Source organism: Oryzias latipes (genome assembly GCF_053564925.1).
Source record: "Oryzias latipes strain Hd-rR chromosome 1 unlocalized genomic scaffold, Olatipes_Hd-rR_3.1 chr1_Y".
Classification (NCBI taxonomy): Eukaryota; Metazoa; Chordata; class Actinopteri; order Beloniformes; family Adrianichthyidae; genus Oryzias; species Oryzias latipes.
In genome coordinates, this window is record NW_027616335.1 from 783,158 (window position 1) to 809,978 (window position 26,821).

Genomic DNA, 26,821 nt, shown 5'->3' on the forward strand with positions numbered 1-26,821 from the left:
AAATATGTATGGTCACTACACTCCTTGTCTAGTAAAGTCATGGGAGGGGCATTATCAACTTAGTTGCAAATAGTTGTCTACTGACCTCAAATGTAATCCATAATAACAGGACCAAGCCCAGGATAATCCTTTCATTGCACCTTTTGATAATCACTTAATAAGGTCTCTGGGATTATACAGGAGATCAAACCAAGCTGCAGAGGCCTGGACTTGCACTGCATTTTAAGATACAGATACCAGTCACAGGCACCCATCAGGCTCTGGAAAAAAACTTAAGGACGGCCATGACTATAAATTCCAAGGAGAGCATAACAAAAGAAATGTTGCATTTCTATTGCTCTCTGCTTTTGGTAGTTTTCACGCTGTCTATGAAATGTTTTATTTTCCATTACAAATGAGTTGTTTCTGTTTCCTTGCTGAAAAATGCTCTTCTGAGAAGAGGGGTTTCAGTCAGTCACCTGTAGTCTGATCCAGCTTTAAAGTCAGATTAAAACCTGCTGGGAAAACAAGGACAGATTTACCAAAGGGGGAGGAGATTTTTTTTAAATTCTGCCTCCAGGTGATTCATTTTTACATGAAATCATAAAAAAAACAGCTTAAAAACATGATCATGTTATGGATTCTTGCCATTGACAGTAAGGATGCAGCGCTCTCACGAGGGGGGGGGGGGGGGGGTCATCTCAACAGCAGCTCTGTAATGTTACAAAGGCACTATTAATAAAAGTTCCATACAAAGTGCCTGTTATTATATTTATACAATGTTACTAATCTGTGCGCATAGTTTATCAGATTTTTTTTTGTTTTTAACCACTGGCCCCTGGAGAGCTCCGTACTGGTCAAAGACTAGAGAGGCATTAAATTTAAACCAACAGTGATGTGATTTTTAAGAAATTCCTCTGTTCCCTGCAAATATCTTACACCTACACATCATCAAAAGATGATACACGAACCACAAAACATTCAGTAAATGTTAGTAAATGTATTTCTATTTATGTCTATTTTATTTCTATTGCTGCTTAGTAATATATTTGAAATCTGAGAACATGATATTTTTTAAATATCATGTTCTTTTCGACAGAGATCTAAAACTACAAACAAGTTAAAAATAGAAAAAGTAACCAACTGTAAATTGCTCTTCCAGCTTGCTTTATGCAGATAAGAGATTACACACGCCAAGTCAATGTATTATACATTAAGTTCCACTGCTTCATTTAGACATAAAATATGTATTATGCACTGGGAGTTTAATTACGAATAAGGAAAAAAGCCATATTGAGAAGCTAATTATGTGACGTATGGGTTCAAAAAGGAAAGCAGACCAAGCAGTCCACAAAGTCAGGTGATTGCCAGGTCTTGGAGAGGACCTCCTGGAATTCCAGACTGCTTATTCTGAACTAATTTGAGTCAGCTGTCAGACTTATTCAGGGCAGCTGCAAACCCATTAACATACTTCTGCATTATAGAAAACCCACCAATAAATTATTGTCAATAATCTCAGAACTGAAATATGTTGCGAGCAAAACCTCTTTTTGAAGTCAAACATAGGTATTTCTGCAATTGAAAAATGCACATGTATTTGTGAAGGAAGAAGTGAGAAGAAAAAAATGGATGTGAAACTCAAAATGTTTTTAGTAATCATGCAGCTGTTCAGGAATATCTACAATGCTCTGAAAGATGGCTCGTCCATCTGTTTCAGCTGTCAGTTCTCTTGGAAAAGGGAAAATGAATGTAATAAGTGGCTCACCTTTTGGATAACATCATGACAAATTTACATTAAAAATGTACCTAAAACCTTGGACACGTTTCTCAACACAATACTTTTTTTAGACTTTAAAAAACTGTTAAACTTGTTTAATTAAATTCAGAGGACTCACCTGTTTCCTCTTCAATGGTAAATATCCCGAGGCCAGATCCATCTCGTATGGAGTATCGAACCTCTCCGTCTCTTCCGGTATCCTCATCTTCGGCTGAAACTTTCATCACGGAAGTCCCAACAAGAGCGTCCTCTTTTATAAATCCTCTTTCCACAAAGGATCGGAACTGTGGCCTGTAGAGGTTTTCATTCACATCCACCACATCCACTTCAATGAAGCAGGTTGATGACAAAGATATTGGCTTCCCCTTGTCTTTGGCTTTTGCCGTCAGATTATACACTTGTTTTGTCTCATAGTCCAGATTTTGAACAATTCGAAGAGCACCACTGAGCTTGTCTACTTCAAACTTCCCATCTCCATTATCAGTAAGACTGTATCGTACCTGACTGGAAGGTCCAATATCAGGGTCATGAGCCTCCAGCCACATAATGACAGTCCCAATAGGAAGATCCTCCCTTACTTTAATGCGGTAGTTGGGGGGAACAAATTTAGGAGGGTTATCATTTACATCTTCCAAAGTGATTTTAAGAGGCACTGTTGACACCAATTGAGGTTCGCTGACTGCCTGGTCACGCGCAGCAATCTTCAGTGTGTAAAATGGAAACCTTTCACGATCTAGTGGTCTCCTCACAGTTACAACACCGGTTAACTCATTGATCTCAAAATGGTCTGTTCCTCCCAAAATTGAATACTTTATGATTCCATTATTCCCCTGATCTTTGTCGGTTGCATCCACCTGAATGATTTCTGTCTGGATAGGTGTACTCTCGCTCACTTCAACAGTATACGAATCTTGCAAAAACTGAGGGCTGTTATCGTTGGCATCTAAAATTTTCACATCCAAGAGACGTGAAGAGGATTTCTGCGGAACTCCAAGATCGTAAACTGTAATGTTGAGGGTATAGTGATCTGTTGCCTCACGGTCAAGAGCAGAATAGACCAAAAGCCAGCCGGTTTCCATATCAACAATAAACCGATTTTCTTTGTCTCCTCCTGAAATAACATACACTAATTTGCCATTGAATCCACTATCAGAGTCTGTGGCGCTTAAGTGGACAATTCTGGCTCCAACAGGTAGGTCCTCCTTAACTTCGATCACACTCGGAAATGAGTCAGTGAACTGGGGAGAGTACCGATTTACTGAGTGAATGTCGATAAAGTTGTCATCTGGCTCTGTTTGAGTGTGAATTTTACTGCCCTGGAGAAGCTTTTCAGCTAGCATAGTCGCAACACCAGTTTCAACACATTTTACCTGGACAGGTTTGCGTGCTGTGATGACGGTTATGTTCATGATCATTGGTTGAGTTGTGTGTTCACCATCTGTTGCTACAATTTGTAAACTATGAAAGGATACTCTATCTGCCTCTCCATCACTCAGGGTGCGCTTTAGTGAAAGTAGGCCTGAGTTTGGATTCAGTTCAAAGAGGTCAAGATCATTTCCAGCTTTGATATTGTACCGCACTAGCTGCAGTTCATCTGCATCTATGGCAGATGCTGTTGTTATCTGTTCTCCCACGCCATGATCTCTGGGCACAGTCACTTCACAGTCAACATTTTCAAACAGAGGCCTATTGTCGTTCAGGTTGTTTAAAGTTATAGTTACTGATGATTCCACCTCTCTCCGGAAAGGGGATCCCCAGTCTGATGCTCTGATTTTGAGATTGTAAATCCTGGGCATGAGCTCATAATCTAGGACCTCTGAAGTGGTAATGACACCAGAAAAGTAGTCAATGACAAATGGCTGGGGACTCAAATTAGTGATGCTGTAGGTGACATAGCCATTCTCCCCTCGGTCCAGGTCAGTGGCTTTCACCGTAATCACACTGGTCCCAATGGGTACATTTTCATCAACTGTGACTTTGTAAGACGTTTGCTGAAATTCGGGTGCGTTGTTATTGACATCAACCACATCAATAATCACTTTTGTTGATGCTTTATTGTCATCGGTGATCACCTCTAGTTCAAACTGTGCAGAGCTGTCAGCATTGATTGATCCTGTGGTGCTGATTAACCCAGTATCTGGATTTATTGTAAATCTGTTCTTGTCAGAGCTGCTCTTAAAAGCATATTTTAGATGTGGATACTTTGGCACGGCTGTTACCATAGTGACAGGGGTGTGTAGAGGGGCAAATTCACTCAGATTGACTCTGTAAATGTCCTTTTCAAACACAGGAGGGCCCTTCTGGAATTGTGCTGAAGTGACATGTACTAATTTAGCAGATGAAAACTGAGGAGGGGTGCCTTTATCTTTTGCCTGTAAGGTGAGGTTGTATCCAAAAGGTTGATTGTCCCAGTCCACATCTTTGACAGCATTTATTTTGTACTCCTTGCTCCCGGGGCTTGTTCTTACAGCCTTGAACTGCTGAAGAGGGTCACCGGCCACAATGCTCAGTGATGCTATCTCTCCATTTGGTCCCTGGTCTTTATCCTCCACTGTTACAATGGCGTAAGTAGGGTCATGGTCTGCACCTGAGGGTGCCAAGGTTACAGCGGTAATCACTGGTGCATGCTCATTGGCTTGCTCCACCCTAACTGCAAGTTTGGCCATGCTACTGAACCCACTGCTGCCGTACAACTTCATCCCTCTGTCCACTGCGAGGATCTCCAACTCATACAGTTTTGTCTCAGAATAGTCCAGCTTGCCAGTCAGGGTCACAACACCACTTGTTGGATGAACAGCAAACATATCAGTCCACTCTCTGAAACTATAATAGTACTCTCCATTTGTACCAATATCGGCATCAGTTGCCGTGACCTTTGCCACACTTGTGCGTATGGCTGTGTTCTCCGGTATGGAGATGCTGTAGGATGTTGGTGAGAAGAGAGGTCTCAGATCGTTGGTGTCCAGTACCTGAACCTTAACTCTGGTGCGACATTCAAAATTTGTGGTTCTCTCTGTAGCTTTAACAGTCAGCATATAGTGGTCTTTAACCTCTCGGTTCAGTATGGCAGTACTGCCTCCTTTGGTCCTTATTCGCAAAAAACTGAAATCCCCCAGCAGGTAGTCCTCTGCTTTGAATAAGTTCTCATTGTCTCCAGAAATGATTTTGTACCGTATCTCCCATGTTGGGTCTGTGGAATAGATTCCCATCTTGGTGTGACTCTCTAAGTAAGTCTTAGCAGCAGAGTTCTCATATATGGTGGTATTGTAAACAGAGTGGGTGAACTGCATGGAGGTGGCCCTCCCCGTCCTTTGGTTCGCTATGCAGCTGCAGAAAAGCTGCACAAGTACAAGAAGTGGTATCATTTGCTTCCCCATTATCGTACCGTGATCTTCACAGAACCACCTGAAACACATACACACACACAAGAATGGGTTTTTAGTTTTACCACCAGGCACAGACATGTAGTAAACTACATTTACTGTCATCACAATTAGAAAAATAGTCCAAACAACCACATTTCTTAAGACAAGATGATAGGTAGTAACCAGCCCGATAAGTGACTAAATAGGTTTGATGCAAACCCACTTCAGTGCTGACATTCCCACATGCCAATTACATCTATTTAAACTGTAAAAACAAATAATTTCCTAACATTTGGGGTGCTCAGGAAAATTTCAAGCACATAAATGCGCCACTGATTTATTCTTCTTTACCAACAAATCTGTACCCACTGAGTATAAAACCCTCCTTTGCATGACTAAATTAATGATGCTCTGGAATAAATGTAACTTTCCCATAGTAAGTCATTCTTTAGCATTTGCATTTAAAACATCCATAGGTATTAAATTCGACTTTATCAATAATGCCGCTGAGGAGTGGACTCACATTTGTAATGTTGGTTCTAAAATGTAATAATGGAGCTACTCCCTTTCAATATGTGTACTTTTGATTAAATCCACTGAAGGGAAAAATAAAGACACATACAGAGGCATGTAGCCAGGGAAATACTAAAATGTCTTAGTTTATCCTTAGAAATGCAGATTGAGTATTTTACAACATCTTAAACTCTTACATTTGTGCACCTACAAGTAAGAGTAAGATGTTGCCAATAATGTGCTTTATGAAATAAAATCACCATTGTTTACCTTTGGGGTGTCACGAGGACCGACGCCAGGTTTGGTTTAATCATGTTTTATGTCGGATTAATGAATGACAAGCTCGAACCCTGCCCACCTGAAATCTGAACAGAGTGCCTGCAGGTACAAAAGAACTAACTACCTTCTTGTCGACGACCATTGTGCAAACTCAAACTACTTGTGGCTCGTTTTTTATAAGAAACATGAAATAATGTGTGGAACACTTGATTTTTTTTTTGCTAAACTAAACAGTAACTCGTTTATTTAGTTTTTAAAGTTAAATTGCTCTTTAAAAAGAAAAGTTAGATGCCTCGAGAGACGATTTCATTTCCAGCCCCATCCCCCAACTACAGCCATTCACTTCTTGAAACGGCAGCCGCTTGCTGAGCTGAGCACAGATTCGTTTTGGGGGAAAAATAGAAAAAGAAAAAAAAACGTCCGCACCTTTCCTACGCAAAGCGTAAAGTCCTCACGGCATAAGTTTCACACGCGTGTGCTATCAAAAATATCCTTAAACTGCATAGTTCCCTGTTGGGGAACTTCGTCAAAGTAGTGGAGAACGCAACGCGACCGCTGCTGCTTTTTCCCCCAGCTCACAATAGCAGTCCGAACTTTTCTTATCTGTCTGACATGATGCTAACACCCTGCTGGGTTAATAAACCACCACACGAATGCGACGGAGAAGGGATTACATACCTATATGGGTATTATTCTCGTAAATTTGGAGGTTTTGCATAGAGTTTTCGTAGTCCCAATCTCGGCATGGTCAGACGTGGACTTCTCTGCTCTCCGTTACTCCATCTGCTACCAGCAGGCTGCCTCTTTTCCCTCTCTTCCCACTGGATTCCGTAGATATCTCTCCGCGCTGCGCACGTCCGGATCTACTTACCGACTGGCAACTAAACCCAGACCGCGTGGAGTTTAATTTGTATTTCTTTATTTTTTAGACGCACAATAATTAAAAACTACCATAAACAATGTGAGATTCTATTAGATAGGCTATATGTGAGTTTTCAGAGATGTGACTTTCTTATTTCAACTTTTTTTATGGACTATATTTTTTTTTCCATCCCCTCGTTTCGTTTATTAATTACAGTGAGATAAATTGAGGTTAGCCCATGTAACGTCTGAGAAGCCCTGATGTGTTGTTTTGAGGTCGAAAACTAGATTTTTTCTTAAGTAGACTATCATTTATGCACATTATCCCCAACCAATAATACTAATATAATAAAGTATTGATTTTTATTTTAATCTAAAGAGCATGCAATGCAACCCCAAGAAATATTAATCAGGTATCAAGATCGTTAAAATCTAAATGGTTTTATTTTTTTTATTTTTACTGTATAAATCAAAATAAAATGTTCAAATATGTAGACATTAGAGCAGGCTGACTGATATACTCGCCATGTGGCTGACCTCATCAGACAGGAAGTCGGACTTTTGTTCTTAGTTCTGACCAAAAAGGGCTCAGCAAGCCCGCAGGAGTGCAGCAGCTGTGCGACTGATGGCGCTGTGTCCCTGCTCTTGTCCGGACTGCGGGGATGCAGCAGGAGCGCCTGTCCTGCATGCATCCCCGGCTGCTGGTGGTCAGGAGCTCCCGCCGCTAAAACGGCACATTTTTAGGGGCGGAAGTTGTTCTTAACACCCTCTTGAGTCGAGTTCAAAGTTTTTACGAGTCACTTGACAATGGAAAAAAAAAAGTCCGTATTGGTAGAGATCGCCGTGTACTCACCAGACCAGCTGGAGTGTCGCTCCGAAGTTTGCTCCTCATAAATCCTGTCCGTTTTTCAGTGAATGTCACTCGGGGTCGGGGTCTCCCAGCCCGCTGCTCTGGACGGAGCCGCTCACTCTGCTACCCCCTCGGTCTCCCACAGGTAGACAGAAAGTCCGCTCCGCGCAGAGCTGCCACACGTGGTGGCATTTGTACAGCGCAGCTGCTTGGATGCTTTGCCTGGCGCTTCTCCTCCTCAATAGGTACAGGTGAGGAGGCATTACGGCTTACCCATGCTGCTTTCAGGGGATGTCGGACATCTCGCTTTTATTGGTTTACTGGAGGAGAGAAAGAAAAGTTACATTAAATACATTGAAGAACCACCCTGAACAAAAATGTTCTTGAGACACTTTTCTCGTGATGGAAGACATCTAAAATAAATATTAAAATTGTATTTCTGAGTATTACTTTATTCAGATTGTTTGGAATCAGGAGCAGACGGGGAAAAATGCTGCTGGAAAAAGCATGAAGTTGAAAAAGCTTAGTACTTTGCTCCATTCTGATGCATCCACTTGCAGACAAATAGATACGTCCTTCGTTTTCCTCGTCTGAGCTGGCATCTGGCTAGAAAGTGTATGGCTGGATTGCTTCAAGATTCCTCAACATTTTTGTTGCACTGGGAATGTTAGGTTGGGGTTGTGAGGGGCTGTAAGCTAGCAGGAGAGTGTGTAAACACATGGGTGACGGGAAGTGGGGTCCTTCTACAATGTAGAGATTAATTTCTGATGACATTTAAAAATAATATTATGGTCAACAGACAGTTGACAGCACATATAGCTCTCTCATCAAACTGCTACACAGCCACCATCGCTCCACCTATTCTGATCACAATCAACTATCTTCAAAGCAACTTCCTTTTTCCCATTTTTTTCCTCTCAAATCCCCTTAAGCTCTTCTTCTGTTTAATAACGCTGCTCTCCTGACCCTCATGAAACCACCTTGTCGATTTAATGGAGATTGCTGAATGCACTTCAGAGACCCCAGCGTCTTCATTTGGCTCCTCCAACATGTGGTTTACAGCCACACATGGCACCCTGCTGTGAAGTGGCTGCCAAGAAATGCCAGAGTGGAGAATGCGGTTGGAGCCAGCATTTCAGTGTGAGAATTTTAGCCTTAATGTCCATTCCACTCTGGCTGAAAAAAGTCTCATACCACAGGGTGAGTAAATAAATAAGGCATATGTGTCGGAACTATGGATATTAGTGGGAGGAAAAAGAGAAGAAAACAAAACATTTTTTTGTCTATAAATAAATAAATCCGTAATTTTTATTCTCTTTTCCTTTTGATCTTCGACCTCTGTAGAAGTTTTGTCCAACACGATGTATCTAGCTGCTGTTTCTCTCTTATAGCCTGCTCTTTCTGTCCCTCTCTCTGCCCATAAAGCTTTAATTGAATTCAGGTCAGGTGATGCCCAGGGCCGGTTCCACTGCTTTGATCTTACAAAGTGTTTGCAGTCCTGTATGCCCAGAGGTCAGGTCCTCCTGCCTTATAGACCTTATAGACATATAGAGGGAAACTCTTCTGCCCTCAAATAAAGGATTAAATCAACCACAGAGGCATTAACAGGAAATCAACCAGCACTAGAGAGCGAGTGTTGCTTTTCCAAAGATGAACTCTTAACTTTACAAACCTAAACAAAGAGGGGTATTAGCCGTATCTTAAAGCTGCAGATGACTTGGAGTGGTGATGTATAAAACCATGACTTAAAAATCAGTTATTATAGTTGCACTCTAATCATCTTCTAAACTATTGTAAAATTGTTCCCAGTGGTCTTTTAATTATAATGATGCTGTTTTTAGACAAAGTTTAAAAAAAAAAACCTGTGTTGTTTTCTCGGACGGTTTCTGCAGTTTCATTAGAAAGTTGCCTCCGAGTTGTAGGCGGGACTGTTGACGTGGAGAGAGCCCACCACCTTCCCATCATTCATCTGTTTACATGCTCTCTCTGTAGCTTACAGCCCCTCATAATTCCAAGCCAACAGTACCAGTCCAACATAAATGGCGAGCAATCTTGAAGCTACCCAGCCATACAGTTTTGATCCAGATACCAGGTCAGACGAGAAAAATGAAAACATACATGGATCTATCTGACTGCCATCGCATCAGAATGGAGCAGAGCAGGAAGCTTGTGGCTTGCCGTAGTAACTTGTTCATCACTATTCCAAACTTTTTCCAATGGCATTTTTCCGTCCGCTACTGATTCACAATGGTTTGAATAAAGAAATACTCAAAAAATACAAATTAAAGCTTGATTTTCTTAATATTTCCTCCACCATAAATGGTACAAGAACATGTTAAAAACAACAAAAGAGTGATTTTCATTGGAGTGGGTCTTTAAATCAAAATTACTAAACTTACTATGTTTAGGCTTCCAGGTCATGCGTCAATTTCTGATAATGCATACTTCGTCGGCCATTAACCCTTACTTCCATTGGATTATAGGCAAATTATTATATACATTTACGTTATGATACTCACACATGTGATTATTAGTACTTATTCAAACAAAAGCAAAATCTGCTTTTAATGAAGATGTCTTTACGCACGATTTGCATTGATTACCGCACATGAGTATAAACTTCTAACTGTAAATGTTTCTGGTAATCTAACCTGTCAACTTGATCTAGTCCATTTAACATTATTTATAGTGTTTTTCTTCCTGCTGCAAAAAGCTACTTGAATGGAATTACATTTCAAGAAATCACCATTTCTTGGTTTGTGATTGGCTGGTTCAGGTTTTCCTCCGTAACAGGTTGAGTTAACATTTTTACCAGAGCTGAAAAATAGCAACGCTCTGTGAGAGAGTTCAGGGGGGTGTAACTGTGTATGGGTGCAGGGATAACATGTTTTCATATCTATTAACTTTAAAAGCAACTACATGAGAGAAACATCTAAAGATAGATTTTGTCTTTGCTCAGAGGAAATAGCTGCTTTTTCTGAATTTTTTTTAGTTCAAAATGCGTTATGTATTTGTGAAAAGTTGTGGCTTTTGCTCTGAACGCCCTTGGTTTCTCTCAGACGTGTGCAATAACAATATCAGGGTCAACACATTACTATTCCAGTGTATGCAGGCAATGCAAAAGTGCATTGTGACTGATGAGATGCATTCATAAGAACATTTTTTACTTTATGAACTGAAATGTCAACTATTTTAAATTGCATATTTGGCAAAATTGCACCAGTTATTTTAAAAAAGTCCCCCCCCCGTCCTTTACTGTAAGCAGTATACAAAACGGAAGCTCTCAAATAACCCTCTTGGAGCCTCAGCGTCTTTTAAAAACCATGCAACAGATTGTCTTCACATTGCACAAAGAAGTCTAGATCCGGCACCAACTGACTCACTCACTGAGTCCTGTGACTAATGTCTTAAGCTTTGTTTTCCCTTCAACTTAAAAGGAAGCAGAGATGAGGAAGCGATACATGATTTGTCATGTGCCAGCAGCAACGGAAGCACCCAGGTATCAGTTTTTCCCACCACAATATCGGAGGAGAATCTGAATCCTGAGGCAGAGCTTAACTGTGAGGGAGATTGGAATAATTCAATATCCATCCTGCTGAAGTATCCTCAAGTCAACACACAGACTTTCCCAGAGCCGCTGCTTGAGTTGACTCTTTGTTTACAAGAGACAGAAGAATCAGTATTCGGGAAAAGCAGGGTCTTCTCATAAGCCTTATTCTTTCACATGCCAGCATTAATTTTTAGAAGTGTGTTGAAAATATCTCACATGAAACTTACAGGAAATGCAATGAAAAACAAGTGACGTTTTCCTCTAAGCTGGAGACCAAACCTCAGTGCTCTGAAAATAGTCTTGTGTTGCCTCGAGCAAAGCAGGAGATTAGCTCAGCAAAGCTTCTCTGTTGCAGAAGCCTCCATAATTACCTAAAAGATGACACAAAAACACACCAAGCTATATTTAGAACAATCTGTTTGGAGATATTAGTGTGTCATTAATTGTTTTTTGTTTTAGTAGCTTTGCAACATGGAACCACCAAAATGTAGAACAAAAAAACAAAACAAAAAAAGATTGGTGTCCTTTTTTTTTTTTGCTTCATGCAAGGCAATTCAGATGAAGTGTATTGTGTCCTCTGGGAAATCAATAAGCCCCCTTTCATGCTTATGAACCTTGCATTTGACTTGGATTGCCTTGCAGTTTTTAAGCTTTTTGTTATTCACTGGTTCATAATCCAAATAAGATGGCTACCCCCGGAGACAGCCCCAGGTGGATCGCAGCAGTACATTCATTTGGGATTGTAAACACACACTTAGCTTTGTCAGCCCCGAAAACAGCAGAAAATAAAAAGGTTTGTATAGTAGGAAAACCCTTTCAGCCTTTCCCTAGTTTCTGTCACACTTGGTGCAGAAGGTTTTTACTCTCACTACATGTGCTTTCACTAGAGTCGCTTGCCCGTTGCATTTGTCAGTGTGCAGCAAGCAGGTTACAACTCTAACAGTCAATTTCAGGACCACACGAAGATTAAAAATACTTTGGAGGGTGATTTAGAATCATTAATTATTGAAATTTTGGGTACATCCACTCTTGAAGAACATGGGGTATTTGTTTGCAAAGACTCTAGCTGGAATTTAAACCAATATTGTGGCAGTAGTGAAAGCAATATGCATATTTACACAAGAACCAAAGGTTCAAAACGAAAATACATACATAAGTTTTCCAAAAGGGCCAAACAATCATTTCTTTTCAGAGGAGTTTAAAAAAACCCACAACAAATTAACTAAAGTGTAGCTGCTGTGCATCACTCCCAGGTACAGACAGGGGAGCCACAGCCAACCTGCTCAAAAAGTCAGAACAGAACAAAAGGAAACTGACAGACTACGTCAAAGGTTCTGAAAAATTGACAGGACTCAGCATCATTTCACACACACGGAAAGCGTCAAAGGCGAGCAGGTCAGAGGTTTTCAAGTTTGTTTGGGAGGACATTACAAAGACCGTAGCTCAGGAGCTAACCACATGCTGTACACATGTGGTCAAGAACGCACAGTTTTTCCCATCTTTGAAGAAGTTTAGCTTCTGGGTGCACCAACAACGTGATACGGATGCTGTTTCTGTTGACAAACTGGTAAAAGAAGTGACTAAAGCAGAGAAGATCATTGGGCACAGCCTTTCTTTGATCAAGGACGTTTTTATTTCAATAAGAATACATACAATAATGTATACAAGAGAAGATGGAACATTACTAGGTATGTCAAAATGTCGTGTTAATCGCAATAAATCCATTACAGACAAATTAATGGATTAATTAATGGACCCTGCGACAGACTGGCGACCTGTTCAGGGTGTCCCCTGCCTTCGCCCATAAGTGGCCGGGATAGGCTCTGGCAGCCCCGTGACCACGACAGAGAACAAACGGAAGAAGATGAATGAATGAATCACATTAACCCCTTTTTTGATCCATAACTATTGTCATGTTCTCCAGGTCTAACTATGTACTTTCATGAACGTTTTATTTAAACCAAGCGGAAAACAGATCTTCCATCACTCTGCACATGCACTGTCCCTGCTATGACATCATCAGTGTATGATTTTGTTTTTTAATTTCCTTTTATTTATCCCACAATGGGGAAATTGTGCTTCACACTTTAACCCATCCCCTAGGGCAGGGGTCGGGAACCTAAGGCTCGCGAGCCATATATGGCTCTTTTGATGGTCACATGTGGCTCGCAGACAAATCTTTAATTCAAATTTTTTTTCTTCATTAGACCAGTCCTTCTCGTGCGCGATGCGATGGCAGAGGCGCGCAGTAGTAGCGGTGCTTAGAGAGACAAATCTGCGCCAGCACTAGTATAAGTTTAAAATTGTCTATTAATTCACAGAGTTTGTACCACCCGGAAACCTGTGAATTGCCGTGCCTAAAACTGCGCGCTCCCGTCTCTGAGAAAGAGCGCGCAGTTGCGGGGACGGGATGTGTGAGGGAGAAAGCAGAGGGTGGGGCTGAGGTGTTGTGGGGACAGGCAGCAGGTGAATCGCGCAGGGATTGTAAATAGGTAAAACCCACTGCCTGTCACTCACTGCAGCGTGTGAGTGTGTGTTTGGCTCCAGGTCCGCATGTGAGCAGTCTGTCTCACATCTACAAAACATTCATACCAACCTAAGATCACGTTTAAAGTCTCAACGCCTGCATGAAGCAGAAACTCACCACGTAAACCAGACTAGACCATCAGCAAAACTACCACGAGAAATACTCATCAAAAAGAATCCACAGACTTATTGTACTTTAAAAAGGTTGAAATTACATCAAATGCACACATTCACTTGTATTTTAGTTTTAAACATATTGTCGCGGACTGAGTTGGATGGCTGTTGGGCCGCGTTAAAAGTTCTGGAGTTCATTGACCGCATCAAGCAGAGAGCTGATTGGCTCTCAGTTCTGTCGCTCAGCCTGTTGTTAGGTAGTTTGGACCAATGGGGTTCAGCTATGGGCCGAATAAGGGAAAGGGGAGGGCTGCAGCGGGAGCAGGGGAATATAAAGTTGGGAGACGCGCTCTCGTCTCGTCTCGGCGGGAGAGATTCAGGAGTTGCTGAATTAATTGAACGGCGTTTGTTGCGGTCTGCAGTAATCGGAATAAAGAACCTTAAAAGAGGTTAAGTCTCCGTGCCTCAGTGTGGGAAAGGGACACTACATTATTGTATGGCTCTTTCGAAATTACATTTAAAAATATGTGGCGTTTATGGCTCTCTTGGCCAAAAAGGTTCCCGACCCCTGCCCTAGGGGGAACGGTGAGCTGTTGGGGGTGGGGGTTTGAGCTGCTCGGGGGGCAGCAGCTGGCTGGGGAGAGCGGGGATCGATCCTCCAATCCTTCGGTTATTAGACGACCTGCTCTACCGCCTGAGCTAAACTGCCACCCAATTGCCACGTTTTGTAGTTATCTACAGAATGAATCCAAAACAATGCCACAACGATACGCTATTATCTATCTAAAAGTAAAGGTAAGAGGTTTGTTATAATAGCAAAAAAAAATCATAAAGCCACTTTTTAAGCTCTAATTTGATCTTTTACTGTGCCACAGTGTCACACATTTAAATGAAAAAAGCCTCAAAATGAGGCTTTTCACAGCAATTATTAGGTTAGATTAAAAATAAATGAATTCAATGCTGAGTAACATCTGTCAAACAATGCAGGAGTCTGAACGCAGGTATGAAAAAAAAACCAGAGGCACAGTTTTACCATCAGACTAAACTTAACTTGGTTGTTTAAAATAATTGCGTGCAATAACTATTGCAACATTTGTCTCTGTTAATGTTTCATTTATATTATTTTTTATAAAATACTGAACATTGCCATACAGAAAGAGGCTATAAAATAAGTAAAGAAGATCTCATGGCAGGCCTAAACATGATGTCATTCACACAGACAGTGAAGGATGAATAACAAAATTCCACTCTCACCCACATTTCTTCATGTGCTATACTCACTACAGTTATTTCCCCCTAGCTAAATCCTAATCCTGCAGAAATTGTGTCGGGATTATACACAAAAGGCACATTTAGGACATGGATTTATTTGCATGGATAGATTAGTCCGGGCTTGTAATAGAGGCTAGCATTTGTCGAGAAAGCTTCATCTCCTTGTAGCTCCCCATTAAAATAATGCTGAGCTCCACTTCATGCTAACACATATTATCTTCCTCCCCTGGAAAGCAGATCATTTCTTGTTGTTGGAAACATTGAAAAAAAAGGGTTTGTATCAGCATGAAACATGTGTCCAAACAGGAATACTTTGCGTCATGTGAATGGTTTTATCCCACAACAAGCTACTCAAAACAACAGACAGCCAATGTTGTGTGTTCATTGGCAGCTCTGGGCTTTCAGACAGTGATACAGCGAACTGGGAGTGCTTTGAACCCCAGAGGATGATTTGTCTTTTTATTGTCATAACGCTCACATTTCTTCCCGAGAGAGAGAAAAAGGAAAAGAAAAACGACATTAAAAAAAGAAAGAAAAAAAGGATTTTGCAGTCAGAGGCTCCATACCAAAGCACTATTCATTCTGCTTTCTATGCACCAAAGCAGACTAATGACTGCCAACAGCGGTCCTTTATGATGTATTATACATATACTTCTGCTAATCTAATTGGATACATATTGACAAATGAGACATCCTGAGGGGATCGTGCAGTGATCACGGGATTTGGGGGGACAATACTTTGCTGCTTTAAAAAAACAAAAACAAAAAAAACCTTCTAAAATAGTTGGGTTTTTTAAAAACTCCTTTCACCTATAAAGTCAAAAAGATTCATTTTTAATTTGCTTGGCTCGACGGTGACATAAAAAAAACAGTTGTGAGAGCTTGGTGTTTCTGGGAGACTGTTATTTTTGCAGTCACACCTGTGGAAAACAGTCAGCGCAGCAGTTTCAGCGCATGTTCTCCCTCACAGCAGGTGAGGTGTCACCATCTGTCACTGTCGTTCTGTTGTCTTGTCCTGGTCGTACTTCCATTTTTTCTGATTAGGCTTCTGGATGGGTTCAGTTTCATCGCTTGGTCTTCTGCTCTGTTACAGCCTTACCACCTGTTTTTTGTGACTTTTTTCTGCCACCCCTGGTTTCCTTTTAATTACCATAGTTATCTTTGGATTGTTTGCTCCTTCAGCATTGGAACACCTCAGTTTCACACAGTTGGAACATTTATTAAATTAAAGTATGAATGAAATTATATTATTCATGAAATATACACTTACAAAACCACCACTTTGATCAATCTAAAATAGGCTCAATTGGTTCACTCCAAACTAGTAGAAGTCTAAGTAAAGGAAAAAATAGTATTACAAGTTTATCACACCAGAGACAACTGCGCCGTGAGTGTTTGCTGTCAACATTATTGGATTGTCCAAGGTTTTCTGTAAATGCTGTAGATCCCTAGCCTGCACAGGTTTGGTCATTTAGAAAAAATGAAGCCACTGTGTATTGCTTGTAAACAGTGCTCCATTCCTTGTTGGACTCCAGCATCAAACCTATTTTTGAACTATGTCAGGTGAGCAAAACAGCTTGTGAGTTAGTGACTGTTTTTCTCATCCTTCTTGGTGCTCATTGACTAAGCAGTCTTTCCGTGTGTGGGGAACATACAGGTGGGGAAAGATTTAAGGGACAAATACACAACTGGAAGTTCTTCTAATTTTTTTTAATCACATAAGAAAACTAATCAAGTTTTTATCCTGTGACTGATTGAAATCATTTTTCACAAAGTCGGCATGAAACATTATTATTTTAACCATTTTCACAGCATATCGCAATATATATTTTGCATCTTCAAATTAAAGTCTTTTTTCTAGCCACAATACACTGCAAACTACTTGATACTTGCAAAGATGTAGAACTTTGTTTCAAGACATTTAAGATATTTTACAAGGTTTTATGTTTTTATTTTGTCTCATAAAGTTGTGATCTATTAGAAAATTACTATAAAAAATAGTCAAAATCATTTTTTCTTTCTTTTTGTTCCACACTCTTGACAATAGGAACATTTGATTTTAGGTGCAAAAAACTTCAGTTGCACTGATATTATTTTTCATTTTATTAAATTCTGACAAGTTATACTGGCACTCATCATTAAAAACAAAAACTTAGATACATGTTTTCAACATGCTAGTTTTAGATTCAAAGAGGATTCAAAGGGACAAGTTGAATTAAGATCGTACTCTCATTTTGTTCAAATTTCTTTCTACAATGAGTCATTCCCACTTATTTTTCTACTTTTATGTCACTTTAATCAAACTGAATTACAATTAGGTACATACAACTCAGTGAATACAAACTATCAGCAACTAGCAGCATACTGTTATTGGGCTGTATAACATTTAATTTTAGAAAGTTCTAATCAGTTAGCTTTATTTTTAGCTTGTTTTTCCTTCTGAATACTTATGTGGAAATTCCCTGAGAAGTAAAGTAAGTACAACTGACTCGCTGCATGGAAAGATAATTTTATCACTTTCTAGTGATTTTCTTCTTTGGAAAAATATTCTTTTCCTCTTTCAGGCTACCTCCTTTTGTAGTACAATCCTTTCTTATTGTCATGACTCTTGCTTTACTTCATTTTTACCACGAATTCCAGCACCTGTTAGATGGCTTATTATCGTCCATCTTCTCTGGCAAATTTGAAAGGATTTTTGTGGATTTTAGGTCTGGAAACTGGCCTGATCACTGCAGTCTTGATCCTGGTCTTTTCCCACATTGACGGAGTCAGTAGTGTTGTACAAACCACCTTCCTGCTGGTAAAAGACACAACCTTCATCTGGGGAAAAGAAGATCAGTTTAATTCAGAACCTTCCAGGAAAATGGACACAACTCCAGCTCAGTTTAAGCTTCTCCAAATGATCCCCAATGCTTCTCCAAATATCACTAATGTGAGAGAACTTCCCAGGTCTCCGTCTGACTACTGGAAAACCAAATGTTAGTTGAAGCTGGAAACTTATGAGAAATGTTTTGTTAAGCATTAGTTTGCTCTTTTTTTTGTTCAAAAGCATACAGTATTCCCCCTCATCTTTATATGATTTAGCTCTGTCCCTTCTAAATCTTTGACCTTGACCCAAGATGACATTTGCTGTTCCTTTTATAGGTTATTTGTTAACATCCTTCACTCTGTTTTTGCCCTTTGCCTGTTTGTGGCTTTGTTTTTATAGCTTAACCTTAAAGTGCTATCACTAAAAAAAAGAATTAAGGCCCCCAAATGGTCTATTTATTCATGAACCCTTCTATTCCTAATTTCAAACTCTCTCATCATGCCCATTGTAAATTTTTGATCACAAAGAATTCACTGCTGGGAGTACTTTTTTTCCATCCTGCTATAGTCCCAGTGCAAAACTACAGGGATGAATGAGCACTGCAGTGCTTTTTAAAAAATACTTGTCATGCTAAATAGGATGTGATTGAAGTTGCAATCAGACTTGAATTTAGAAGAAAGAAAAGTTCTAGTTTAAAATCAGAAGATCCTAGAATGGAGTAGCATCCAGATGCTGACCTTACAGTGGTTTGAAGGGGACTCTCTATTTTTATTTACTTAAATACTTACTGTTGATGTTTCCCTTTCGGGTTTTCCCATCAGGGGTCGCCACAGCGAACGAGTTGCATGGTAAACTTGGCAATGTTTTACGCCGGATGCCCTTCCTGACGCAACCCTCTCAAAACAACCGGGCTTGGGACCGGCACAGAAGTAGAGAAGGGACTTAAATACTTACTAAATACTTAAAATACTTTTTTAGTTTTTACTTTTTTTATTTTCAGAAACAGTAATGACAATAATTATGATGATGCAACGGTGGCCCTGAGGTGCCAATCACATCAACAAATTATTTAAAGCAAAAAACGTATTAAAGATCAAAATTAAAATTAAAAAGGCAAAAAAAAAAAAAAAGGATTAAAATTTAAAAATCAAAGAAAAATTCCAGAAAACAAAATCAAAAAAAAAAAAAAAAAAAAAACACCCCGGAAAACAAAAGTAATTTCCAGAAATCAAAAGAAATTAAAAAAATCAAAACAAAATAATAAACTCTCTGATTGAATGATGACGTTTGCGTTTTGAAGAAGGGAGAAGCAGAAAGATGTTTTGCCTAGACTTTGGTAATAAGTTGATTGAACAATCATAAAACGTTTGCGGTGGCTGTGGCCAGAAGCAATGTCCTTTGCCGTAAGACATTGCCATGAAAATGTATTTCAATTGAAAAAGTGGACAAACGTCATCATCCAATCAGTGATGTCCCATAGTACCTACTGTTTCTGGTTTCTTATTTGTTTCATTTTTTAACTTTTCATTTTGACTTTAGGAAATTACTCTTTTTTTTACAAATGTTTCCTTTATATTATGTTCATCTTTTTAGATTGTTTGTGTTTTAGTTTCTGAACGTTTGTTTTGATTTTTACCATGTAATTTTTTTTTTTTAAAGATATGTTGTGTTGAGTGATTTGTTTATGTGATTTGCACTTCAGGGCCACCGTATGATGTGGCATCAAAGACATGTTCATAGCAGTGGTCTTGGGATGGGGTTAGTCTTTTAAAAAAAATGTGTTTGTTTCCCCCCACATTTTGATGTAACATGACATTCTAGCGCATTTCTCTCTAAAATAACCAGCAAAACAACTTCTCATGCAAACAATAACATTTGCTCTACTCTAAAGAAACCTTTTTGTGTATTGGAGTCATTTCAAATGTTTTATAATTAGCAGACAGCAAGGGTCGGTGTTAAGGAATAGGACATCTGCAACCCTTGTGCTATCCTAGGCACTTTAACGTTGGGAGTTGGGTCATCTAGACCCACTAGACCAGGGGTCGGCAACCTTTTTTACTCAAAGAGCCATTTGGGACCGCCCCTAATAAAAAAGAAAGCACCCAGAGCCACAACCGTTTTGTATATATTTATATTTATGTTATGTATATATTATATCAAAGGTGCTCATTACGTCGATCTTCAAGGACATGTGTGTAGATCGTGGGCCAGAAAAGATAAAAAAAAAAAAAAAGTACTTCTTTAAAATCCACCAACGTCCTCACTGAGAAGTACGGGACTTGATTGACATGTAGATTGGCCAATCGGACATCGTCTGAAGCATACGTCGCTGCAAATGCACATTATGTTCTTGAAAGGTTGATACCGCGGCCGCGTGTGGGAGGAGCTACTGGTTCTGGTCTGATCGCTGCATGGAGCGATGTGTTTATCAATGCATGGTAGAAACTGAGAATGTGGAGAGATCAGGTTTGTTATTTTGAAGAGTTCTACTTGGTAATCATGTTTCCATGTTTGGGTTTATAAAATCATCCCAGGGAAAGTCTCTGCTTCAACTCCCGCAGGGAAAGCTGCGTCTGAATCTGACGCCCGTGTTTCCATCTCTCTGACAGAGTTTGAAGCCAAAGCCCCTCCTCCGCCTCTCCACCTGCTTTTCCTCTCTGCCTGTTCACCTGTTTACATCCTCTGCAGCTGAGAGTTGGTTTCCCCCCGCGCTCCTCAGTGTGTCCTACACAGAGAGTGCAAAATACGGAAGTCGGGGCGCTCCAGCGCAGCACAAGGATGAAAGAGCCGGACGCAGGTTATAGCGGGGATAGAGCGGGTTAAGCAAATGAATGGAAGAAGGCGGCCCGCTGAAGAAATATTCAATATTGTACACATTTTATTATTAGTCTGAACTATATTTTATTTAGAAAAATCTTTTATTTTATCAGTCCAGTACGAAAAAAAAACATCAACAAAAGCTGTGTTGGGTGGTTTTTGGCTGGGTCTGGCGGTTTTCAGATGACTTTTCGGCTGGAAAACTGTGACTCTATCTGGCAACGCTGGCGCGAACTCTCAGTCTGTCATCAGTCTCTGCCCCACGGCACGTCAAGTTCCCGGCAGAAGATCGGAGTGTTTATTGAAGCCGCCCCGCCTATCAGCTCTGCAGGTCTCGCCCGATAAATACGAGCTCATTACGAAGCTGTTTTTTACGTGGCTCGCGCTTCGAACGGAGCCATCAGCGCCTTTGAAATGCCATGAAAAATAAACAAACTAAAATAAAATTTAATTATTATAAAATACTCATTATTTTCCAAAGTCACAGGGAGCCACAACAGATGGATGAAAGAGCCACATGTGGCTCCGGAGCCATGGGTTGCCGACCCCTGCACTAGACAGTGCTCTGAACCTTTTTTCTTCAATGATTTGTGATCTTCACTGGTGTCCATGGATTAAATGAAATCTTTCCACCTTTATCCACCTTTGTCATGGTAGGGAGAACACGTCGATGTAAGGGTGGGGTCATATAAGATAGCACAAGGGTTAAATCAGTCCCACTTTTGTGTAGGTTGACAGGCTGCCCTTGACATTTAGAGCTCACTGTGGCAAACAGTGACTGACGAAGATAAACTTGTCACTGGGCTGCTTAACCATATTGTTGCCCTCTCTAAAATCAGTAGGAGGTGCATTTGCTCACAGTTTTTCTTATTGTTACTCCACCTGTGATTGACGACGTATTTATGCCATTATTTGAACATTCCCCCATTCTCGAAATGCAGTTTGCGCTTGCCTCCTGTTTTGCTGAATTTGATTCGTTCTCTGACAGGCATGAGATCGGCTGTGTGAGACGTGAGACTTGCAGGTAAAAAATTGCTAAAGTGCTTTGCTGGCAAAAAAAATCTGCCCCCAGGACATGTTCAGAAGCTCAGCCCGAGCTGTGTTTTTATAACGACATGTTCCTGCACGAGCGCGGGTATCTTTGTGTGTTCAGTGTGTAATGCTTGCCTGCTTGAAACAGAGTTTTTTTTTCTTTTTTTAAATGAACGAACTGGCTCCCAGACAAATAATTTAATGGACATGTTTGAATTCCCTATGTAGGAGCTAATGTGGGAAATCAGTGCCAGGACAGAGATGCAAATCACTGACGAAGCAAAGCAGAGAATGGCATTCATCAATGTTTGATGGCTGCCATCTATCTTAGTGGCAAAGCCTGAGCAGCACGGAGACATTATAGTGAGAGGAAAACGCAGCCCACTTTTTTGCAGCACAGAGGCCCATTATGTCATGCTTTGTCTGAATCAATATTCCATATGTAGTAAACATTTATAAGCCACAAAATGCAATGAGTGCATAATTTATTCAATTTTCAAGACTTTTTTTTTGTCTGGTAAAGCATCTGATCTGAATCATGACCCTCACTAAATGATTTCAGGAATGATGTGTCCCGATGGTTGCACATTGAATTGATCGTTTTGGAGCCGGTCAGGTATTAAAGTTCCATTAAGTCATAGGAGCCTCTATATTATTCAAGTCTTGTTTTCATAAACTTGAAAGCATTCTGATTGAGTTGTTATAGTGCTGACAAAAGCAGGAATGCAGAGCTTTACTTTGGATCATGCACACACTTAAAAGTCCCACTACAATGAAATTCCTGTTTTTGGTGATTTAATCAAGTTCTTAAGGCATTTTTTTGATGATGAAGGACATAAATTATAAACAATTAAGTTTAAAATTGCATTTCTAAGTATTTCTTTATTGCAATTGCTGTGAATCTGGAGCAGATGAAAAAATACAGTTTGAAAAGGATCATCTTTGTTGCGTAGAAAATACTTAGGGCGGGCCAAAAGCTCCCTGCTCCGCTCCAATCATGCATCCACTTCCAGACAAATAGATCCATGTACGTCTTTGTTTTCCTCATATGAGCTGGCATCTGGATCAAAACTGTATGGCTGGATAGATCCAACACTGCTCACCATGTTTGTTGTACCGGTCATGTTAGGTTGGGGTTACAAGGGCTTGTGCGCTAGCAGGAGAGATTGTAAACAGAGAATTCTCACCGGCAGTCCCACCCACAACTCAGAGAGGAATTTCTAATGAACTACTGCCGCTCTGCAGAAAATGTGTCCTTGAAAACACAGGATTTTTGATTTTGGCTAAAAACGGCATATTCATAAGTAAAGGAAGAAGAAGATTTCCGTTGAGCGTTTCGGCCGACAGGTCTTTACGTAAATCCTGTTTTGAGCTCTTCAAACTTTTATGGTCGGTTGAGAATTACGCAGTATTTTACATAGTTAACACTCAATTTTTACATAATCTTAGGCAATTCTGTTTGATTTTTGCAAGATGCATATGCCAATTTTTGGCTTTACATTACCGTTTCACGTGTGTTCACGTATGTCTAACAGACTTTTCACACATGTACCACCAATGTCTAACTTTCTTCTTGCGTATAGTGCACCTATCACTTAACAATTATGTACCGGTAGTTGACGTTGGGACAGATTTGGCTTGTACGTTGATTTATTTGTTCTTTACGTGGTTTATTTGTACTTCTGTGGTTTCAATGTGGTTTGGAGGTGGTTTGTGGGACATTTGGGAAAATTTCTCATAAGGACCACCACTTTCCTCCCTTTTTTCAGGTATTTATGACCAAATTTTCATCTATACGCAATATACGCAAAATGTACGTAGTGGCTGTGTGACTGGAGTTGGTCTTTAAGCAGGAAGCCACAAAATAGTGAAAGCGTTTTCTTTTAAAAAGGTTTTTTGTAAAAGGAGAACTTTGAATTAATTATATTACTTTGATTTTTTGAGTTCCAGGTTGACAGTAAGATAAAATAAAAGAAGTAGTGGGCAGGGAGGAACAGGACAGATGGTTGTTATTTGGAGAATCATCCATTTTGAAACTAAAATGAAATCTTTAAGAAAAAGAAAGTAAGGAGGCCTCATAAACTTAAAAGCTTTACAGCTGAAAGCCCATTTATCTCTTCCTGGTTGCATTCCATCTGACTGCAGTAATTAGTCATTTAGCAGACATTAGTCTGGCCCTTGTTAGCAAATAACCTGCTATGAACAAAACTGCTGCTGATTCAGAGCAGATGTCCAGCCAAAGCCAAACTGCTGTGTGTGCTGCACGCTGCACAGCTATGGCACGAAAAAGGGAATAAAGTCTGAAACAGTGTTTCAGGCACAGTTGAATGTCACTCTCTGTCTTTTGGTACAAAAAATGAAAAGTTCACTTTCTGTATTCTTGCTTATCTAATAACAATCACCTCTCAAGCACACGACCTTTCCTTGAAACATGGATCAATACAGATTGCCATGAAACTGCAAGCAATCAACTATTTGCCTTAGTGTATCTTTCACCCATTTAAAAAAGGTCAACACACTCTGTTATTCAGATAGGATGAAACCCCCATGCCCTTTCCGGTTCGGATTGATCTGAAGGTTTCTCTCTAACCGCAGCTATCCTGTATTTGTAATGCTCAAACAAATGACCACGTGTCCGTTGGAAAGTTTCCACTGGCAGCGCGCGCGCCGGATTTCGGTGTAGTTCCTGTACAGTACAGCTCTTCAAAGAGTCGGCTTAAAAACAGCGTTTTATCATCAAGCGGGTTCAGCATCCCTTTGAAGGAAAGGTTTCTTGAAGCGCAGGGCCCTCTTTAGGCTTGTGTGCAAAACATTACACAGGCAGTTGTTGCGGGGGAAGTGGCAACAGCGGCAGCTATTGAAGTCCGGGAAGAATAAAGTTGGAGGATTAAGGAGTTCACACGTAGCTGTCATCTGCAGGCCTTGATATGGTTGCACCTGGGAACGGGCTGTGGTGTGACAGTTTGGCAAAATTCAAAAGCAGTGCCAGGAACCTAGCACAATCATTTTCAAATGACCCTAAAAAAGACTCAGTTTAGAGTTTGAATACAAAGTGTTACAAGAAAACAACCACAGTTATAGTTAAAGTGTAACGTTTTTGCCTACATTTGACGCTGCAGCACATCCCTCGTTTTTATTTTCTCTGTGTGTTTATGAGTCCTATGGATCACCCGACCTCTGCGGGTTTATATTACCCCACTCTGCTGCAATTTCAAAATGAATGTTTTCTCATGTGCCCTGCTGGCATGAAATCCCATTAGGATCAGATAATATTTTTTGATGCACAGTGAGAAAAAAGGTGGTAATTTCATAAAGTGCTGGAGACCAGCATCATCTGATTAATATTTAGATGCTTAGCAGGCTTTAGAAAGGTGTCAGCGAGCTGTAGAGCAGCAATTTCTATGTTCCTTTAAAAAAATACATACAGGGATGTTTTATTATATATCATTTACACTCATCAAACTTAAGTGTGTCTGATTGAATACAACAAAAAAACAAAAAACAAAACGAAACAAAGCTCTGAGAGGGAGATTGTGGAATTTTAATAGGACATTTCTCTGGGTGACCTTTTTGTTTTATTTCAGATGAAAGTTATCCCAAGTTATTTTTGATTTTCTTGCACTTTTGTGCCTTCAACTAGCTGTCACAGCTGAGTGAGATATCAATACTTTTGAGGGATTGGTCCCCTCTGATTCGAAACGGTCTGACTGTCATGGTTTCAGCTTGTTTAAAGGTCACTCACCCACTTTGTTTGGCCGATCCGGATCTCACTGCTTCATGGAACCAGACTTCATCTGCTCCACTATGCGGCTACTGCATTGGTCTCCAGCCTTTTTCAGGCCACAGACTGGTTTAATGTCAGACAATGTTTTCACTGACCTATATGAGCTGGGCTGAAGTGGGCTTCTGATTTCTTGTGTGTGTATGTATATATATATATATATATATATATATATATATATATATATATATAGATATATATATATATATATATATATATATATATATATATATATATATATATATATATATATATCTATATATATATATATAGATATATATATATATATATATATATATATATATAGATATATATCTGTTCTTTGTCCACCACTACAATGTCTGGTTAGTTCGCCATTACCATTCTATCAGTCTGGATCTGGAATTCCCACAGGATCTTTGCCCTTTCATTCTCTAATATAGATATTATATATAATATAGATATCTAATATATATACATTTTTTAATTTTTTTATTGTTATTGTTACTGATATTGACATAATTTAGATGACATCAGTAATTTAATACTGAATGGGATCAGAACCTTTCATTGAAAACATCTACAGTAAGTCATATTCAAAGTTTAAGTCATATTTTAAAAATGGCATCACAAAAAAGTGCAGATTTTTAAACGGATCCAGTCTAGTGTCTAGTGTTAGTCTATACTTCCAGATGTTAAATGGACATCTGTTTATTCTGATTCAGATAATAACACTAGCTTGAACACCTTACAAACAAGATTTACCCCCAAAAAACAGTGTAATGTAATAATTGCAGTATTTGTATCTGTACAAATTGCATTTTATAAACAACAAACTTGTTCATAACAGACATAAGAATTATTAACCAAAAAAAGTTCAAAAATCTTAATACATGAACAAATTGCAGCTAAATGTACCATGAAACAAGATATGGATTTTATGTTCACATTTAAATAATTTCTTCAGGCAAATGACTAAAAACACAATGTGTACCACATTCAACTTAATAGACATCAAACAGTTCAACAAGACGTATGTTTGTAAAGAATCCATAGAGAATGTTGTTTGTAATCAAGATGCGAAGCTATCGATTCTTTTGCTTTAATTTATTTCAAAATTGTAATACTTTTCTTAACTGAGGATTGGAGTTTTGCATGTGTGATGTTCTTGGAGTCAGATTCCCCAGGAAACTCCAAACCGTTTTCCTCTGAAGTTTCATCAGAAGACAGAAAGTGGGTTCCCACTCGCTACGTAAATGAAAAGGGAGTTGAAAGAACAAGTGTGCATCACTGAAATGCAACCCAAAGTGCTAGTTC

General features: G+C 39.7%; 2 protein-coding genes across 11 annotated transcripts in view; one reads left to right on the forward strand and one right to left on the reverse strand.

Moving 5' to 3' along the window:
• Window positions 1–7,888, reverse strand: part of LOC144981357 (protocadherin Fat 1-like) — a 71,672-nt gene extending 63,784 nt beyond the window's left edge. For 9 of the 10 annotated variants that reach the window (XR_013654435.1, XR_013654436.1, XM_078943768.1 and 6 more), the window contains exons 1-2: window positions 6,592–7,005; window positions 1,875–5,161 (exon numbers count right to left, since the gene is read on the reverse strand). Coding sequence is in view for 8 of the 10 variants with exons in the window: in XM_078943768.1 (XP_078799894.1) it covers window positions 1,875–5,133 (3,259 nt within the window). In the remaining 2 variants the exon portion in view is untranslated. Of the gene's footprint in view, window positions 1–1,874; window positions 5,162–6,591; window positions 7,006–7,627 lie in introns of those variants that run through there. The other variant, XM_078943762.1, reaches the window with a different exon arrangement.
• LOC144990221 (uncharacterized) overlaps window positions 1–26,821 on the forward strand; it is a 280,096-nt gene that overhangs the window by 72,437 nt on the left and 180,838 nt on the right. The window lies entirely within an intron of this gene.